The 20,812-nt window shown below is 44.2% G+C and overlaps 1 protein-coding gene across 1 annotated transcript; it reads left to right on the top strand.

Moving 5' to 3' along the window:
* Positions 1-1,803: 1,803 nt before the first annotated feature.
* Positions 1,804-20,263, top strand: LCT (lactase). The gene is made up of 17 exons (XM_068687335.1): positions 1,804-2,491; positions 3,612-3,691; positions 4,981-5,064; positions 6,377-6,479; positions 6,831-6,906; positions 7,273-7,960; positions 8,214-8,859; positions 9,757-11,316; positions 11,635-11,903; positions 12,338-12,628; positions 13,894-14,092; positions 14,319-14,521; positions 14,862-14,971; positions 16,952-17,086; positions 18,102-18,325; positions 19,113-19,349; positions 20,038-20,263. Exons 1-17 carry the CDS (start codon positions 1,828-1,830, stop codon positions 20,247-20,249), a joined length of 5,781 nt encoding a protein of 1,926 aa, XP_068543436.1. The 5' UTR covers positions 1,804-1,827; the 3' UTR covers positions 20,250-20,263.
* The last annotated feature ends 549 nt before the right edge of the window (positions 20,264-20,812 follow it).

The raw sequence follows: 20,812 nt of genomic DNA, 5'->3' as shown, positions 1-20,812 counted from the left end.
GACTGGGAATGTTCTCATTCCTTTCCATGATGTGTCCAGTTAGCAGCCTTTCACATGGAGAACTGTCATGTTAGGAGTTCTACGTCAGGAATTCTTTGAGCTGTACTGGAGGTGATACTTATCTATGGGTTTTGGAAGTCTTCTTGTTAGTTTACATTTGATTAGTAATTCTTATTTATTTAATCATTCATTCACAGTCCTCAGTAGTTTTTATTAAAATTTGAAATCAATCCAATTGAATTGGATGCCTGCTCGCATCAACAGATTAATCTGGTGAACTCAAACTAGCGGGCACTAATTCTATATGCAGTAATGTTGCTCTGCTAATATTTTTCATAAACTGCATCTTGGCAAATGCTTCATTGCATTAAAAAGAACTGCCCACCTGCAACAAGTCTTATTTCATTCTATATTGCTCATAACTTACTTTTAAAATAAGGACAGGGAAAGAAATATTTGTTCTTCATTATATGTTCCTTCTTCCCCTATTCTGATCTTTGTTAATAAGCATTTGTATTAAGCCTTTCTTGTAAGGAGAAAGTAAGTGGGTTTTTTCTACTTCTTTTCCCCACAGTTCTATATGTTCCATAGGTTGAGAGGGGTCTTCTCTTTCTGGAATTAACACGGCTGTACTGAGAAATCATCAGCAGGTGGTGCTGTAAAGCTCCCAGTCAAGCTTGTCAAATCCACTAGAGGAAAAAAAAAAAAAAAAAAAAAGTACTTATGCTTTCAGAACAGCAAGCACAATGTTTCAGGAAGCTTTTCAAGGCTTCTTAATATAAAATAGTTGGCTGAGAATCAAATAGTCAGTCCTTGTATAAGCAAGGAGGTTGGCTGTTGGGAGTAACAGCAGAAGCTGAGAGAGTTTCTACTACGGATTAAATAACAAAGAAAAGATTGCTTGAGAACATATATTGCCCAAATGATTCTATCGGTATTTTAGACAAAAAATGGGACTGACTTTTCAATATGGTTTCAATATAGTTTATGTAGGATTTTATTTAGTTAATTTAAACATGTTCTGCACTTAGGCAGCACAGACGGCAGTTCCAGGCAAATGTTCTCAGCTCTTCCATTTTGCTGTATTTGGATGTAGAAAAGTAGAATTATCTCCTCCTGCAGCAACCTAGGTAGGCGATCTGTGTGAGTGCATGCCTTCTCAAGGCTGAAGGAGGGAGTACTTTGGAAAGCAATAATATTATATTATTTGAATTTCCTGATATTATTAGAATGGGAACACATGTTGCAGCTGCCTGAATTCATGTAACAACCACTTTTCCAAGGGGGTAAGATGCCACCTCTCAGATTTCCTTCATGAACCCAAGAACAGCACAAAATGAGCCTCCCTCCCCTTCTGCTCACCTGAGTGGTTGGTGGCACCCAGCCCCATCAAAGCAGGTAATTGGTTTTGTTATTTTTGCATCCAGAACTGTGCTAGAATTGCTTTTAAACCAAACGAAAACAAAAAAAAAGGCAAGGAGATGAAAAGCATTGTCTACTTACTTTCTCTTCCTCTGAAATGGAAGTGGTGTCAGCGAGTGTCAATTTATGTTCAAGTATAAAGGGAAACCTGCATGTTGCAGAAAATGAACCCAGTGTTTCCCCATGACCTTTCTCCAAATTATTGCTTGACAGATCTGTTTATCATAAAAAGATATTCATCTATTTATTCAGTTGTTCGTCTGTTAACTGAAAGTCCTGATTTGTTATCATTTGAGTGTCAGCTGGTTCTGGGAAGGCTTATCTGTGTAATAGATAATTTTGGTTAAATATTACTTCTACTATAATATAAATAGGATGGACTAACTTTGTGAAGCAGATCCAGAAATGGAGCTGGTTTATAGGATAGTTGTCTTTTTCATGTTAGCCTGTCCCAGCTTTGGGATCAATGGGGAGTTAGCTCAGATCTCTGTGGCCATTGCTGGTCCTCTACCCAGGGAGTTTGTACATAGACTCCAGCTGCAAAACCACATCCTAACCAAAGAAGCTCCAGGCCCTGCTGTGGCTGAAGCCAGCGATTACCCGTGCCAACAAGATCCTGCGACTTCCGAGCTGCCCCAGTACTTTTCCCACCTTCATGAGGTTGGGGTGACGCATTACAAAATCTTTTTGCCGTGGGAGCGCATTCTTCCCAAGGGGGATGCCAGAAAGCCAGACGAAGCTCAAGTGCAATGCTACCAGCAGCTGCTCAAGACGCTGGTTGCTGCAAACCTCAGGCCGGTGGTAGTTCTGCATCACAAGCACATCCCTGGCAATGTGGCCGCACAGGCTGCAGGCAACAAAACCAACGCTTTTGCTGACCTTTTTGTGGACTATGCAGAGTTTAGTTTCAATGTTTTTGGGGGTCTGGTTGATGTGTGGCTCACTTTCAGTGACCTGCCAGAGGTCTTGAAAAGCCTGCCTTACGATGAGCCCCAGCTCCGTGTCCAGGCTCTTGCTGCTGCTCATGAGAGAGCCTATAGTGTCTACCACGAGAAATACTCACTGGCAGGTAAGAATAGGCAGAGGGATTTTTGTGTATGACCTTTTCACAAAATAGTTTGTAATGAGATTAAATGGCAACCACTACATGTAATCTCTGAATGTGCTGTCAGTGCTCTCAGAATTGCATAGGAATACTTGAGTAACAGGTTCCTTCAAATACCTTATTTTGATATTTTTTTATGATTACTGGTAATTCCATTTTACTTGATATCCAAAGTAGTTGTGGAGAATGTAGGCATGTATCTCTGTGTGTGTATTTATATATAATTTCTCATTTAACTGAAATGAAGTGTGTCAAGTAAACCAACAAGAAACCAGATAGTTACTTTTAACCTAAAAGGAAAATAAAATCTCTCTTTCTTTTTTTTTTTTAATCAATGTGTGTGTACGTTAACAAAGCTCTAACGATCAAGCTATTTTGTAGATGGTAGTAGCTTCAGAACACAGGCCTCATAGAATAGTTTGGGTTGGAAAGGACCTTCAAGCTCATCCAATTCCAGTCCCCCTGCCCTGGGCAGGGACACCTCCCACCAGCCCAGGTTGCCCAAAGCCTCATCCAGCCTGGTCTTGGGCACTGCCAGGGATGGGGCAGCCATGCCTATTGGGGCAGCCTGTGCCAGTGCCATGTTCTACGGTCAGTTTGCAGGTTTTGTATTCATGTACTTTCCTTATATTTTGTGGGGTTTTGTTTGTTTGTTTTGGGGCTGTCTCTGTTTCTTTTTTTTTTTTTTTCGTCTGTGGTCCAGCACAGAATGGGTATTTAAAAATAAACCACCATAGAAAAACCACAAAGGCGTGAGAATTATTATTATTATTATTATCCATGGAGTGGAATGGTTCCTGTTGGATGGCTGTATTCAGGTCTTATTCAGATCCTGCAAACAACATTGTTATTGCTCCTCATGAACATCTTAAAGATTCACTGAAAGACTCTTTGGGCTCTGCCTTTGAATTTCTACCTTCTGCAACTCTCTATTGATAAAATAATGGATGTTCTGAAATCTAGGGCACTGACTGATAATCCACAAATTCAAAAAGTTCCAACTGATTTTAAAGTAACTACAGCAACCCAAAATTCTTCATCTGTACTTAATACACTACTAATAGATTGTCTCCTTTTCTTCAAGGTGGAAAGCTGTCCATTGCTTTAGGAATGGATCATGGCTTGGATAGTGCTTCATCAGAGCTGCTTTCAGTTTCTCTTCAGGTAACACCTTAATGGAATGATTTCCAAAATTATTTTCATTTTATTTCATTTCACTTGATTTTTATGCACAAGATCAAGTGGCCTATTGCAAGTTAAATACAATTTCAGCAAACTGACCAATAGGGTAAAATCTTTTTTTTTTTTTATCAGTTCAATCATGAAGCTTTTTTTTGTAAAAGCTTTGAAGTACTCTTAAAATACTTCAACCACATGTTGAAGTATTTTAAAAAATGCTTCAACATCCCTTCTTGGCTAGTGAGCAGTGATTAAAATATATGGGAACATATTTCATAATTGGCAATTTTAGCAACATACATGCTTAAATAACGTATACCCATTGCTCTTTTATTCACAAGTCTACTTAATGCTCAACCAATTAAAAAAAAACTTTTTTTTTTTTCAGTATCTTTTTAAAAATAGTAGTTAATATGTTAAAGCACAGCCTGAGCTCTGATACAAGTGGTCTAGTTGTACAGGGGTAGCACATGAGGAAAACCTATTTTCTACAAAGGTGATGACATCCTTTGTGTAAAGACCAAACCCTCTATCAGTACTTCTTTTCACCTAGATAACGTTGATGTGGGATGCAGTGAACAAATGCCAGTGCAGGTTTTTGGCTTATATTCACAGTCCTTCAAAATTCAATGATAGGATAAGTGGTGACGCAGGCATGACATTTCAGCGATATAAGCAAGGTGTGGTTTGTATGGGGAGGAAAGAAGTACTAAATGAGCTGACTAAACTAGAAAAAAAAAAAAAAAAAAAACAACCTTGGACTGAAAAGTAAACTGGAAGCTTATCAATTTTTTATGCCTACTTCAGCAGCTAGTTTAATAAAAGAATACTATCTATTCCCTTGAATATAATGACCTTTAGTGGAGTAGCATTGGTAGCGTGCAACGGTTAAAGATTCCTGAAGTGGACTTCCTGCAGAGGATTATTGATAAAGCCTCCCTGAACCACATGCTGATAAAGGTTTCTCTGCCTGGTTAGTCTCTGAGTAACGAATCTTACTAATTTAAAAAATCAGTTGTAAATCAGGAATATTAAATGCACAAAATGTTCTTACAACTTCATTTAATTCTTCAAAATTTAGTATTGTTGTTTGGGACAGACATCTCTCCATACACCACCCAGTTTGTACTCATTGTATTGTCCCACATAGCTGTGTGGCTTCTTACTTCAGCAATGTACCTGTATCTAACATTTAACAATTTTATATTTTGAACAGAATACCTGCAAAAAAAAATAAATCTCCAGGATGATTCTCTTCCTTTTCTTGTTTCCAGGATTCGGTAGACTTTCTATCTCTCAACCTTCAGTACAGTTGTGGAAAAGAAACAGATTTCTACGTGCAAATGAGTGAATTCCAGGTACCATTATGAACAGTGTGCAAATGAGCATTTCACTTCATGGCTACCTTGGGGAATTGAAGTTCTAGTAATAGAGGAGAACAGATAGAACAAATCCATCGCTGTTCTTAGAATTCTGCTGAACCTCATAGACCATCTATAACACGTTATTTTGCAAAGAGATCAGGTACAGGACTTTAAACTGTATTCAAAGTAATTGACCATTAATTTACTGTCTTAAATCTTTCAGCATCGAGGTATATGTAGTCCATGTGTCTGCACAAACGAGCACAGAGATTACATGCCATGCCTCAGGATCATGCAGCGTAGGTAATAACAGCCTGAAAAGGAGTATGCCAGGCTCTACCTTAACTCTCTTTGCTTCGTGTATTTGTGGCAGGTCACTTATTCCCTGTAAATGATAAAGTGTTGGCCTGGCCAGAAGTGTGCTGCAAGAAGAGGAGACTCCCCACAGAGCATCTCTGGAACGCTTGTGTTTCTTGATGCATGTCTAAACAGTTCTGATTGCTGTGAGAGCTCAGGCTGCAGCTACACTAGGAAACAGCTGCATACAGCTCACTGTAACTTCCCCGTTGTTTTTCTGACTTAAAGACAGGTGTTTAAAAGTGTTGACAATGTTTTTGGTCAGCGATCATTATTGATGCATTAGTAACTGAACAGGTATAATTCTTTTGTCCAGGACTGGAAAACCTCTATCACATCCTAAAGATATATGATTTGGCTAATACCTTTACACAAAAAGATCTTATTTCATTCTAGCACTGGTTCTGCAACTATAATACCAAAACTCACAAGTCCTCATCAGTAAAGGCAATGCTAGAAACATTAATTAGGACAAATTTGTGAAAGGATTAGATCACATAGCAGCAATAATGGCAGTGATGTTATAGGCTAGTACCTGATATTATACATCTGAGTGTGAATTGCATTCTTAAAATACGTAAGAAAGTCATGCAGCACCCAATGAGCAGAATAAGGAGCTATTTGACTCATTAGCTCTAGGGTTGCATGCTGGAGTGGTTCAAACATTGACAGCAAGATACTACTTCGGAGCTTTTCAAAGGGAGGTCAAACTAAAAGTGTCTGGGGTTTATGCTTTGATTTGCATTGGGCTTTTTTGGATCAAAGTGGGGGATGGTATTTAATGCTTACTCTGTTTTATGAATTTAATTCTGAAGAACGTTATTGCTAATTCTCAGACTTCTAGATGTTTCCTGTTCTGTGTTAAAAGAACAGATGCCAAGAACAGGGTTTTACTAGCTGGCCATTGTTTATTTTCATACAGTTCTTTGTTATAATTTTGTTTTTGCAGAATCTCTGGAAGGACATAGAGATCTTGATTTTCACTCTAAAATTCCTTGACTGTGGTTCCCTGGAAGAGAATCCATTCATACGAGTAGCTGCCATCGTCACAGGTGAGTGACCTATTTCAAGGAGTGGTAGAGTTTTGTATTAGGCTCTGAATGGGAAACTATAGAATTGTCCTGTCCAGACCGCTGCTATTAGACAAAATAATTTTATAGCTTCTTTCATAACCCTCTTGGAATATAAAAATATATATCTAAAGCATATAAAAAGTATAAAAATGTAAATCTAACATACTGGATTTGAGAAAAAAGAGCTATTATTACTTATTTAAAAACAAACAAACAAAAAAACCCACAAATATACTCTTATTTCAAAAGGTGTAACTATATGTTCAAGTGGTGTCATGCAGTCTGTCATCTCATTTGTGACTAAGCCCATCGCTTATTGTGTGTTTTCAGCTCTTAATAAAGAAAAAGCACGTACAATTGGGTATGATGTGAGTGAACTATTGGACTTCTCATCTCGTGTTTTAAGGTACAGTTTTTCTCCCTTAAATCAGATACTGTAATAAAGAGGTGTCCTCTAGGGACAAATACGCTAGGCAGATATATGACAGTTTTGGTGGTAAAATCTGCTGATAGTTGCTGAAAGGACTTGAAAGGAATTGAGTACATAAAATAACATCTGTCCTAGGAGAGAAGCTCATTGTGCCCCCAGAGATGCCTTCATCTGCCAGTGGGGTGGCAGGAGATTGGATTGATCAGATTACAAAAGGACTGTACCTTAAGTGGCAAATAAGCTGAGTGGGAAGCAAACAACTCTTTTATCCTCCTTGTTTGCAAGTTCTTTGGCATTGGCATCTACCTTGGAGATTGTAATTCCTTTTTATTCTGTTTTCAGCAAAGCCAGTACTCTACAGGAGAACCCAGATGCAGTTCTCACCCCTCGCTCCTCCTATCAATCAGTTTGGGAAATGTTTGCTAGCCAGTCTGAATTGGAGAGGGATTCTTTTCTGCAAGATGTTTTCCCGAGCGGTTTCCTCTGGGGCGCCTCCACGGGTGCCTTTAATATTGAAGGAGCTTGGGCAGAGGATGGGAAAGGAGAGAGCATCTGGGATCGGTTTGGGCACGAAGGCCATGTCTACATGAACCAGACAACAGATGTGGCATGTGACAGCTACTATAAAACCAGCTATGATGTTTACTTGCTGAGGGGTCTTCATCCCCAGCTGTACAAATTTTCTATATCCTGGCCTAGAATTTTCCCCACTGGCACCAATGAGACCATCAGCTCCAAGGGTGTGGATTATTACAGCCAGTTAATTGACAGGTTGCTGGATGCTAACATTGAGCCCATGGTGACTCTGTTCCACTGGGACCTCCCGCAAGCTCTCCAGGTTCTTGGTGGCTGGCAGAATGACAGCATCATAGATGCTTTTGTGGACTACGCAGACTTCTGCTTTGCCACTTTTGGGGATCGGGTCAAGCTCTGGATTACTTTCCACGAGCCTTGGGTTATCAGCTATGCTGGCTACGGCACCGGCGAGCATCCTCCAGGAATCGCTGACCCAGGAGTCGCATCTTACAAGGTAGGGATGCAGGAATCCTGCAGCTGCCATTCTTGTGTTGTTCTCTGATTCTGTACTTTTAACTATGTGCAAGCCTAATGAGGCCTCTGAGACAGTTATCTGCCTGTTGGATTTTTGATACTCCCCAGGAAATGGGGTAGTTCATGGATATTAGTTTTTATTTTCCATTCTGAAATCAGCCAGATTCTTACGCTTAATCCAAACCCCACAAAACAGTGTGACACACATCCATCCCTCTGCTCTCTGCCCCCAGGTGGCTCACACAATTCTCAAGGCTCACGCCAAGGTCTGGCACCTGTACAACGACAGGTACCGTTCTCAGCAACAGGGAAAGGTGGGACTGGTGCTGAACTCAGATTGGGCTGAACCCAAGACTCCAACCAGCTCCGAGGATGTGAGTGCATCGGAGCGGTACCTGCAGTTCATGCTCGGCTGGTTTGCTCACCCCATATTTGTTAACGGTGATTACCCAGACGTCCTGAAGGCTCAGATCCAGCAGGTAAACCAGCAGTGCTCCACGACAGTCGCACAGCTGCCTGTGTTTACGGAGGAGGAGAAAGCCTGGGTGAATGGGACCGCAGACTTTTTTGGGCTTTCCCATTACACCTCCTACCTGGTTAGTGCCATGACTAACGGGACCTGCGCACCAGGCTACGAGAGCATCGGGAACTTCTCCTTGCATGTGGATCCTGCGTGGCCAAAGACTGCCTCTGCTTGGATCCACGTGGTCCCCTGGGGATTAAGAAGGTTGCTGAAGTTTGTGTCCCAGGAATACACCAGGGCAAAGATCCCAATTTACATAGCAGGAAACGGTGTGCCCACAGAGCCCGTAGGGGATCATATTAATGACACTCTGCGAGTGGATTATTTCCGCCGGTACATCAATGAGGCTCTGAAAGGTACGGATTTGTTTTTGTTTTTTTTTAATTTTAAGTAAAGGCAACTGGTTAATCTATCTCTTCTGCCATGATTAACTTTAAAACATCACCATTTGTGTGGGGCTATGGAACTCCCCATTCTATTTAGGTCATGCAACAGGTCTCTCATACATGCAGACAAATACAGCCTGGATCCTAAAGCCATTCTCTGTGAGAACAATGTTCGTTATTTCAGCTCTCCTGAAGATAACCTGACTGCAGGCAGGCCCTTACCTACAGAGATCTCATAGATCAGGACTGAATGAAGTCTTTACTGACAAGGCAGACATAACTGACAGCGTCCTGCACCACTGAGGGTTAGAATGTTTAGGGAGATGTTTGGGTCTCAAATATTTTGAGTAAAGTTCAAGGTATGGCTGTATCTTTGCAAACTATATCCAACTGATGCAAAAAATAATGCTTGTGACTGAAGTTCTGGACAACTATAGATCTGAGACTTCAAATAGAGATTTTACTGTTCCTCTCTTCAGATACACAAATCAATAGTATCGGAAAACTTTATTAAATATGTTGTATTAAGTATGTCGGTGATCGGTATAGAGCTTTTGATCTTTTTACCTAGTTCCCAACAGACTGATACAAGAGCTATGAGGGGCACAAGAGTCCTGTACTCAAATATTTCTCTTCTGATGCATTTTAATCACGCAGCTTTTGACCAGCTCCTATGGCAGTGCTGACTGCTCTTCTTGCCAGGTGCTCTAATTGTTTTGTTTTGTTTTCCCTGGAAGTCCATTCCCAATTGTTTGGCTATCGCCCCGTTACCCTCTGCTGTAGTGCTTGTGTTAGGCGATGAAAATGTTCAGAAAATGTTCAGAAAATGTCCTGTTGACTAACAGTCTTGTGCTGTTTCTGTGGCAGCGGTGAAACTAGACACGGTTGACGTCCAGTCATACATTGCTCGATCACTGATTGATGGTTTTGAAGGCCCGGTGGGGTACAGCCAAAAATTCGGGCTACATCATGTGAATTTTGAAGACAGCGACAGAGCAAGGACTCCCAAGGCATCCGCTTATTTCTATGCCAGCGTTATTGAAAAGAATGGTTTCCCACCCCAAGTCTCAAACAGACTCCCTGCGCCGGTGATGTTTGACCTACCCGTGCCATCAAAGTTGCCAAATTTACCAGCATCAGAAGTTCCCTCCAAGTCCAAGGTTGTCTGGCAGAAGTTTTCATCTCAAACAGACTTTGAAAGGGACATGTACTTTTATGGGACGTTCCCGGAGGACTTTCTGTGGGGTGTGTCTTCTTCTGCGTACCAGATAGAGGGAGGCTGGGATGCTGATGGCAAAGGGCCCAGCATCTGGGATAACTTCACTCATGTGCCAGGGAATATAGTTAACAATGACACTGGCGATGTAGCTTGCGATAGCTACAACAAGCTGGAGGAAGATATTTACCTGCTGAGAGCCTTAGGGGTAAAGAACTACCGTTTCTCTCTGTCCTGGCCTCGAATTTTCCCCACTGGAAGGAACGACTCAATAAATGGACATGGAGTTGACTACTACAACCGCCTCATTGACGGGCTGGTGTCAAACAACATCACCCCAATCGTCACCCTCTACCACTGGGACCTGCCCCAGGCTCTCCAGGACATCGGTGGCTGGGAGAGCACTTTGCTGATCGAACTCTTTGATAGTTTTGCAGACTTCTGTTTCCAGACCTTTGGGGACAGAGTGAAGTTCTGGATCACATTCAACGAACCCCAAGTCATTGCATGGGTTGGCTACGGCCTGGGGGCATTCCCACCCAACGTCAAAGACCCCGGGAGCACTCCCTACAAGGTGGGACACATCTTGCTGAAAGCTCACGCCAGGGTGTACCACACGTACGATGACAAATACAGAGCAAGCCAGGGAGGGGTCATTTCTCTGTGTCCCAACATCGACTGGGCCGAACCAAAGACACCGAGTGACCCCAGGGACCTGGAAGCTGCAGACAGGTACTTGCAGTTCCTGGTGGGGTGGTTTACCCACCCAATCTTCAAAAACGGGGACTATCCTGAGGTCATGAAGTGGAAAGTTGGGAACAGGAGCGAACTGCAGAACCTGCCGTCATCCCGCCTACCCGTTTTCACAGCTGAGGAGCGTGACTACATCCGGGGCACAGCAGATGTCTTCTACTTCAACACCTACACTTCCAAAATCGTAACCCATAAAACGACCCCTCTGAAGCCCTACTCTTACGAGCACGACCAGGAAGTTTCGACAAGTATTGACAGCTCCTGGCCTTCCTCAGCACTTTCTGAACATAAGGCTGTGGCCTGGGGGCTGAGGAGGGTGCTGAACTGGATCAAGGAGGAGTATGGCAATCCCCCGATATACATCATTGAGAATGGGGTGGGGATAAATAGCAGCTCGGATGTTGATGACCACACCAGGATCCTTTACCACAAAACATACATTGATGAAGCTTTAAAAGGTACAAACCTTTGCTTTTGTTCTCTGTCTGGTGACTCCTCTAGATTCTCCATCACATCTTCCCCTGACAGGTGGTTTTTAAAAGCAGCTGTTAGCAGTCTTTGAACATCCTGAATGCAACATAAACGGTGATTTTTTATGCTCTCCTTTGCATGGCCATTTGTATCCTCTGACTGTGAGGTCTTTCATGATTTTTCTGGTCTAGTGCCAGTCAGCTTTGTGAAGCTGGCAGTGTGTGTGTGTTTGCCAGTGACTTCCTTGTGGTTCCTTCAATGCGCGATGTGTTACTGATGCTCTTCTGTTGCTTCTGGTCTTTCAGCTTACAAGCTGGACGGTGTTAATCTGCGAGGATACAATGCTTGGTCTTTTATGGATAACTTCGAGTGGTTGAATGGCTATGATTCAAGATTTGGGCTGCACCAGGTCGATTTTGATGATCCCAACAGACCAAGAACCCCAAAGCGCTCAGCTGTGTACTACGCAGAAATCATCCGCAATAACGGCATCCCGCTGCCCAAGGAGGATGAGTTTCTCTACGGGGAGTTTCCAAAGAACTTCTGGTGGAGTGTAGCGACAGCAGCGTACCAGGTTAGGAAATGAGGGCTGACTCTTGGGGTATCGGTAGCCGTTAATTCATTTTGAATGAGACATCCACAGCTTCTGTGACATTAGGTTCTACGGTAATTGGGGGTTGCTGTAAAAACTGCCTGACTTATCTCCAAGTTCTTCCCTTCTAACGGCGTGGTTATACCACAGGAATTGAGATAGCAGCATGGGCTTCACAGGAACCAGCAAACACCGAGCAGCGGGTTGAACTGCCACAACACCTCCCCTGTGACACTGCACTTCAGTAAAACTTCTGTGCTATGGGGCCCAAGAGCTCTTACTAGTTTGGTGCAGCCAACGTTACAACAGATCATGTGGTGCCACAAAGGCCAAAAGGCTGAATTCTTTGCTGGGCCAAGATGTAAATCTGGTGTTGTTAATGATTTCTCCCTTCCCTCCTCCATCTTCAATTACAGATTGAGGGAGCATGGAGAGCAGACGGGAAAGGACTTAGCATTTGGGACCAGTTTTCTCACACTCCCCTGAAAATCAGCAATAATGACAATGGGGATGTGGCTTGTGACAGCTACCACAAGATTGAGGAGGATGTGGAAATGCTGAAAAACCTCAAGGTGTCTCACTACCGCTTTTCCATCTCCTGGTCCCGTGTTCTCCCAGACGGGACCACCAGCTACGTCAATGAAGCGGGACTGAACTACTACGAAAGGCTGATTGACGCACTTCTGGCAGCCAACATAATGCCGCAGGTAACTGTGAACGTGGAAATCCAGGAGTGCAGGAGCTGAGAATTATCCTGATGTTGAAAGATGAGATAGTTTATCCCTGTGTTCTGATCCCCATGCGGGAAACCCTCACTCCTTACAAACTTCCCAGGCTGTTCAAGACCCGTTAAGACCCGTTGATGTGTAGGCCAGTAGCAGAACCCAAGTCTGACACTCAGAGCACGGGTGTGTGTTTAAGTCTACTCCCTCCTTCACAGAGAATTTTTTTTCATTGTGTAAACATGTTTTTTGAACAGGTAAATGTGCTAGGAATTTAGGGATACATTCACAATTACTACCCAGGAGATCACAGTAGCCTTACTGCTGGCTGTTACCAAACACCCTGCTGTTTCCCAAGTCCCACCAACCTGTTGCCTCCCCACTGATGGCTGGGTCCCCCCAAACCACTCTAGAAAAGGTGCTCGTCTGGGGAGGGCGAGGCAAGGAGGTTGTTCTGTGCTTCTGACACTGTGCAGCTTCTCAGCAGCCCACCCAAGTTTTCTCAGAGCTTTTTTCTTGCAGTGGACTTGCAGAATTGGGAGGGCTTTGGCCTTTCTTTTTTCCTAAAAGCCCAAGCGGTGCTTTTATGTGCCTTCTGCACTGCTGGCCCTTGTTCCTACTTACTAGGCACTTGCTTTTTGAGTTATAGCTCATTAAGAAACTCCTTGCTTAGCCCTGAAGGCTTTCTGTCAGCTTGGACTCTGGTCCTAAGTTAGAGTGTTTGGGTTCCTTGCTGGGAGTGCTTTGGTTAATATGTCACTGACACATTTGTCACATATTTGGTTAATATGTCAATAAGTTGTAGGATTAGTGTCACTGAAATGGAACAGTCCCTCCTAATGGGAATTTTTTTACAGAGATTAATGAATTTTATAGGAATTTGGTATTTAACACGGTTTGGATGTGTTCTTGGGAGAAGAATAAGTTATACAAAGTGTATAGTTATAAATTAATTCTAAAGTTATAAATAAATTATAAAGTTATAAATAAGCTACAAAAATGTACCTACTTACAGGTGGGATGAGCAAGTGTAAGAGATAATTACAGATGTTCTTGTTGTGTAGAACTGTTTTACTCATTTGTTCATGGTTTTGCCAAGTTCCTACTCTATTGAAATGAAGAAGAAAACAGCCTTTTTCTAGCTGCAGATCCCAGCAGGGTTTATGCTTGGAAATGAGGCTGGTTTGTTGTCCCTATCCCTGAAGGGAAGGAATGACTGGCTGAGCCCTTTCTCTGCTCGCTCCCCACAGGTGACCATCTACCACTGGGACCTCCCGCAGGCGCTGCAGAACGTCGGCGGGTGGGAGAATGATACCATAGTTCAGAGGTTTAAGGAATACGCCGAGCTGCTTTTCCAGAGGCTGGGAGATAAGGTGAAGTTCTGGATCACCCTCAATGAACCCTACAACACGGCATATCTCGGCTATGGCTTTGGGACAGCTGCTCCAGGTGAGGCTGCTGAGCACGGTTTCAAAGCTTTGCTGAGGCAGTATCTCAGCCCTGGGCTGGGCCTCAGGGCCCCAGGTGCTGCACGTTGCATTTAATAGCAGGCAGCTGGTTTATTTCTCTCAGAGGAGGGCAGCTCTGGGTGTCCTGGATGTGTTTACCTGGGAGGAAGCAAAAGGGGAAGCTGGGGATGGCTGCTCCAGCACCTGAGCTGTCGCTGTCTCTGCAGGAATCTCCGTTAGGCCGGGGCGAGCCCCTTACATAGTGGGGCACAACCTGATAAAGGCCCATGCAGAAGCCTGGCACCTGTACAACGAGACGTACCGGCCCAAACAGGGAGGATTGATCTCCATCACCATCAACTCGGACTGGACAGAGCCGAGGAACCCCCACAAACAGGAGGACTGGGATGCTGCCAGGCGCTACCTGCAGGTAGGAGGCACGCAGGCAGCCCCAGCTCTCCTGGCTGCTCGCGGGGTGTTCAGGTTGGCATCTGGAGCTGCCCAGAGCCCAGGCTGGCATCTCAGATATATTTCCTTGCTTCTCTAATACATCACCTTCTTCTGGCAGCTGGTTGAGAATGCAGTGGAACTGAGACAAAATATGACTGCAGTTCCAGCTTATTCAATTTGTTGTTGTTACATGGACATCCCTGCGTATCTCTTTGTGCTTGTTCATTATAAATCTGGTACTACGTGTAAAAGCAGCAAATGGAGAGGAATGGTGAAGGCCCTTGTTTTTATACCTAATTTAAACTTATTTCCTGGGTTAGTTTCTCATAGGTTGGTTTGCTCACCCCATTTTCAAAAACGGTGATTACAACGAAGTGATGAAAACAAGGATTCGGGAGCGCAGCCTGGCTCAGGGTCTGAAGCAGTCTCGGTAAGAGCACAGGCACACAGGTGCTCTCATGTTCCCTGCTGTGCTGAAACCTGCTTTTCTGATGGTGCTGTTAAGTGGAAGGATTCTGGTGAAATGGTGCGGTAAAAATCTGTCCCCTCAACGGGAAAACTGTTTGTTTTTTCTGGTCCCTGTCTTTACCTCTCTTGCAAACTAAATTTACTAATATGAATAAATCTCTCTCTAAGGTCCAACCTGTGGGGTACTAGGTTGGCAGCTCAGAATGAGGTAATGAATGATCCGCATTAGATGCTGTGATTTGCCTGACAGTGATAAATGTGCTTTAATCGTTCATAAAATGATGTACTGAACTCATCGGTGCCTCCGAATTACATTTCTAGTTTGCCATTCCAGTTAATTATGTGTAACCCTATTTCACTATCCGTGTTGCAGTGTGAATGTTTTTCCTTTTTTCTCTCTTTCTAGACTCGTACCAGGAAAGCACTTTTTCTTTCTCCCTCTTGACTCTAATAACAATTTCTTGGGGGTATGTTAGGTGTGGGGGTATTACTGATCAGTCCTTTCTGATAAGACCCCTTGTTCTGAAATGAGGGAGGTGACAGAAGAGTTGGTGTGTGCTCTGCAGCAAAGACAGGGCTCTTCAAGACTTAAATCTTGTTTTTATGCGCCTAAAATATTTGAATTCTTGAGCATTTTTTTTAATGTTATTTCTTCTGTGGTGGTTGTTACCACAAATAAGAGCATAGTCACTGTGTGTTGCCTTATGAGTTGAAGTGTCCAAGTGTCTCTGGGGAAGAAGTCCTGTCCTCAGCCTAAGAGCGAACTCTCAAGCATCACCGAATTGCCAGGAGTGCACGTTGAGCAGTGGTTGCCTAGGGACTGAATTCCCAAAAGAATTTTCTTTCTTTTCTGGCTAAAAGAGAACTGAAAACTCTCCCTTGCTCCAGGGCACCCTGGATGTTCCTGACTGTTTCTTGCTCTCTCACCACAGCAGTGATCATGTAGAGCTGAGATCCCAAAGGTTCTCTGAGGCCTCCCTTTTGGAGGGAACCAAGTGCTTTGGGGATTAACTAGCAGAGCTCCCCTGACCCGGGCTAGTTACCAGTTTCTTCTGGGTTTTCCCGTCTTCCTCCAAGAAGATCAGGGTGCAGCTCTCTGCTGCGCTTCTCCTGTGCTCTGCGTTTCTTCACGGCTGGGGGCCTTGGCCACGGCCACATTGTTCCAGCTCCCTTCTGGGTGATCCAGCTGAACATGGAGTAGGTCCCCAGGTCACCAGTACAGAAGTGCCTCCCACCTCATCTGATTTTCTCAGCTGTAGAGCTTGTTTGTGTTGTTTCTTTTCAGCACTGCTCTGACTCCTACTGAAAGCCACTTTATATCTTTACTTGAAAGCCTCTTGCCCCATGCAAATGCACCTATAAACACGTTAGCTACTTTCCTTCATCATTCCTTTGTGCTTTTCAACATCTCGGTGTTACAGCCCACAAACTGCTTCAGTGAAGACAAACCCTGTGCCAGTTTAACCTTTCTGGGTCCCAGAATAAAGGGATACAGGGACGAAGTCACGTCAGTGTTACAGGTGCTCTTAGGGAAAGTTTCTGACTTCTCTGACTCCAAAGTACTTCTGAGCTCAAGCACAGCAAAAGAAAACAGCAGGACTGGTAAAGAACAGCCTTGTCTTTAGTTCTGTTGTCTGCTCTAGAGCAGGTGTTAGTGGGTCGTGGAGCCCCGTGGCTGTCAGCAGCTCTGTGCTGAGGTTGTGTTTCTGTCACTACCTTTTATTTGAGTGTGAACCATGCAGGGTTTCGCTTCCAGTCAGTGGAAGGTCCGCTCCTCTCCTGGGGAACTCTACATCAGGCAACATGAATTGCCTGAGTTCTAGCAAAAGCTTCATTTAGTTAGCCACCGGGACCGAGGGAGGGGTAGAAACAAAAGAAGGGGAAATCCTGAAAAGAGCTGCATTTCTATGGGTTTATGCTTTTTCTCTGTTTTCTGTTGCAGACTTCCAGAATTCACTGAAAGTGAAAAGCAAAGAATTAAAGGCACATATGACTACTTCGGTCTAAATCACTACACTACGGTTTTAGCATACAACTTTAATTATTCTACTGGGATCCTGTCATACGACTCTGACAGGTAAGATATAAATGTACGCTACTGGTCAAGTCAAATGTGCGTGCCTGGAGCCTGGGCCAACTAAGCAATATAAACAGCACATAAAGCCATGAGAGATTTATTAGGCTCTTATAACCAATACTAGGGAAAATATCCCCAAACAATACCCGTGATGCTATTATTTTCACAAAAGCCCCTTCTTTATGACCCAAAATGAATGGTTAAAACAGAACAAGAAAAATTAGAGCATCTACTAAAAGGAAGGAATCAGCTCTTCTGAGTCTCCTCCCACCTGGTATCAGCTCTCAAGAGTATTTATTGTATTTCCTTCCCCCAGTCCGTAGTTTGAAGAGGGAGATTATCCTGGTTTGTGGGTACTACTGTATTTACTGTTAAACAGTTGTTGGCTCTCTCTGCACATTAGTTTAGCTTAAATTTAAAGCCTAAGTAGTTAAATCACTTCTTAAATATATGTAAATCAAGCTTTTTGACACATTGATTTCTCTCCCAAGTTACAAAAGGTAAATGATAGGAGCTTATGAGTTTTTCTGCTGAGAATTAACGCAATTGTGGGATCACTCATGAGGGTGATCATGATCATGATTGGCTGTTTTCTGAGCTATTTTCACAAAACAGTGGAATTGGGGTAACCTCCCCTTGCCCTTTGCTGCCGCAGCACTGCCCTTGAGCTGTGTCCTTTGGTGGATGCTGGGATCTGTCCCGCATTCCTGCAGAGATGTGTGCTCAGTCACTGTGTTGTGGATCAGAGGTTGAAAGTAGAAATTGCTTTAAATGCAAAGATGGGGCAGGCTCATGAGTTGGGCACACAGCACACCCTCAGTGACTGCCAATGAAGGCAGAATGTAATTTTTAAAGTGAAGTATGAGGTGTTTTCTCGAGGTTTGTGAGCATCAGTAGCTCTTCACCTCCCCAGAGCTCTGTGCTCTTCCCACCCTGCCACAGTCACTTCTCAGGTGAGCAGTGACACGGGGCCAGGCACCAGGGACAGGACTGTGATCAGTGTCCTCCTCCACAGGGGTGTCGCTTCAGTAACCGACCGCACCTGGCTGAACTCGGGGTCCTTCTGGCTCAAGGTGACGCCCTTTGGCTTCCGAAAGCTCCTGAGGTGGATAAAGGAAGAGTACGGTGACCTTCCCATTTATGTGACTGAAAATGGGGTATCGGAACGGGGAGACACAGATCTCAATGACACCTGGCGGATACATTACCATCGGAACTACATTAACGAAGCACTGAAAGGTAAGAGTGACTATTTAAAGCTGATTAGTGGTGTCTCCCAACAAGCCTGGCACGTACAAAGTGAGCTGTACAGAGCTGAAAGGCCACTGGCGACACATTTGTCAACTACACGTACGCATGGGGTTAACTCTGGGTCTGCAGCTGCGAGCCTTTGGGTGTGTGGAGACTCGTGCAGGGAAAGATGAAGTAGAGGCAGAGCAAACCATGGGGTTAGTAGAGTGGGATAAGGGAGGGCAGATTCCTTGTACAGCTGCATCTGGCAAGAGAGGGTTCTTTGCTGCTGGTTCTATAAATAGCACCTTACTCAGAACAAACACACACAGGGACCTGGTTTCAGTTACAGCTGTGGTCAGTTTTGCTGCCTTGCCATAGGGGAGCTGACTGCCAGGTCAGCCAACACACTTGTTTACTGCCTTTTAGCAGCGAGGGCCACATCAACACTTGTTTGAACACCCATGGTGTGTTGTTAAGTTCTTCTCTCTGTACTTAGACCTTTGTGTACTGAATGAAAGCTTTGATTTTGGGAGGAGAGAGGAGCAGTCTCCAGGGCTGACAGAGCTGCCCTGGTCAGTGGCTAGGTGTAACTTGGCTGTTGAACCACCTCAGAGCAGCACGTGCCAGAGGTGGGGACAGGGAGGTGGTGAGCCCCCCCCGAGGCTGGGTTGGCAATAGGTTCATTGCACCCAGCTGCATTTTTGTGTGGTGCCCTGTTCATAGCGCTGCGGGCTGAGGGGCAGCTCCGTGCTGCCTGCCTGCTCAGCCCCCTGCTGTGTGTGCTCCTGTGCAGCTGTTGTGCTGGATGGTGTCGACCTGCGAGGCTACACAGCCTGGACGCTGATGGACAACTTCGAGTGGGCCGTGGGCTTTGATGAGAAGTTTGGCTTCTACCACGTCAACTACACAGACCCCAGCCTGCCGCGGCTCCCCAAGGCCTCCGCCAGGTACTACTCGCAGATCATAAGCTGCAATGGGTTTCCAGATCCAGCGGCAGGCCCACATCCCTGTCTGGAACCGGAGCCGGAAGGTGAGTGATGCAGCAGAAATCATGCGTCTGATGCTAAACACAGACACCTTCTATAAGCTGTGGTCCTAAAAGACACTAGCTATTTTTACAATATTATTTTTAAGGGTTTTGGCAGCAAACTGCCTGATAGTCAGCCTCTGTTAGGACTAAAGGTAGCCGTGTGGAATTAGGTCACTTCTGTTTGCAAAGCCAGAATAACTTTAAAGGATGTTGTGGTAGCACCCAGCTATGTGCCTGTACTGAAAATACAGCAAAGAGTTGGGCCATTCTACTCTTTTCTGATTCACAAAATGTTTCCCCAGTCACACCCATCTAGTAGTCCTGCAGTATTTTTTAAAAAACAATTTTGACTGCATTCTAAGAAGCATTGGGAATAATTCCATTGTTTGTGTTCTCTGGGTTAAGTATGTTAACTTGTCAGTTGGGGCTGTTCAGAGGTTTGTTTTTATTAGCCATGACTGCCAGGGAACACTTGCCCCTCCTCTGGCCTCAAGAGCTCTCTCTTAACCCCGGGTTGTGCCTTTCCCCTGAGCTGGAGTTGTCAGTCCCTGATCCCAAAGACCTACAGCTACAGCCAGGGCCCTGCCCAGCAGCACTGAGCCTCCTGCAGAGGAAGGAAGAAGTGATGCACACATACATAAGTTCACAACAGGCTGGGTACTAATTCTTGTTGTCTTCCCCTGCACAGCGACCCCGACGGTCCCCACGACAGTGGAACTGGCTGACAATGTGCACTTCCTGGGCTTGGACTTAACGTCACACAATGCTGAAATCACGCTGTACGTGCTTTTTGCTCTTTCTGGAGTTGGAGCACTGGGCCTGGCTCTTCTTGCTTATAAATATGGAACATTATCCAAAAAATCCCGTAAACAATCACCCATGGAACTCAGTAAAATGTGAAGTTCAATCGGATTAAATACCTATCACATTGTATTCTACTGCAGCAGAAAGAACGATAGAGCGCTCGTACTACTGCACCTTAATGAGGGGAAGGAAGCCTTAGAGATAGCGTCTCGTCTTTTTGTTGTTCGTTAAAATATGAAGCAAAAAATGTTCTGTTAATTGACTTCTTCCCAGCTGTTACTGATTCGATTTCTTCACATCAGAACTAAAATAGCTTGTTCCTAGTTGTGCAAGAACTTTGAACCTGACCGTTCATCTGCTCGTCTTCATCACCCTCCCTGGTGTCCTGCTGGTCTCTTCAAGGCATCTGAGAGAATTACCACGAAGCTCTACTGAACCTTAATGGTTCGAAGACAAGGTAGGGCTGGTAAAAACAGGTGGAGGAGGATATTGTTCTCACAGACGCTGTACAGCATGGGTTTTTCTATTCCTCTTTTTGAATTTTATCATAAATTATTAAAAAATGAAAATTGGCCTAGCCCTCTGCCTTCGCACTTGTAGTGATACTTCACTGAAGCATCTTTAAATAGAAGGCTGAAGCAGCACAGAACACCTGTGAT

Source organism: Anas acuta, chromosome 6 (assembly GCF_963932015.1).
Source record: "Anas acuta chromosome 6, bAnaAcu1.1, whole genome shotgun sequence".
Classification (NCBI taxonomy): domain Eukaryota; kingdom Metazoa; phylum Chordata; class Aves; order Anseriformes; family Anatidae; genus Anas; species Anas acuta.
This window is presented reverse-complemented; position numbering and strand designations above follow the sequence as displayed.

What these genes read in the sequence shown, in the direction of transcription:
- LCT (XM_068687335.1), top strand. Translation starts at nt 1,828, where the DNA reads ATGGAGCTGGTTTATAGGATAGTTGTCTTTTTCATGTTAGCCTGTCCC. An exon ending in AGTAGCTGCCATCGTCACAG is followed by an intron (nt 6,480 to 6,830) that starts GTGAGTGACCTA and finishes GTGTGTTTTCAG; the next exon opens with CTCTTAATAAAGAAAAAGCA. An exon ending in CAGGAGTCGCATCTTACAAG is followed by an intron (nt 7,961 to 8,213) that starts GTAGGGATGCAG and finishes CTCTGCCCCCAG; the next exon opens with GTGGCTCACACAATTCTCAA.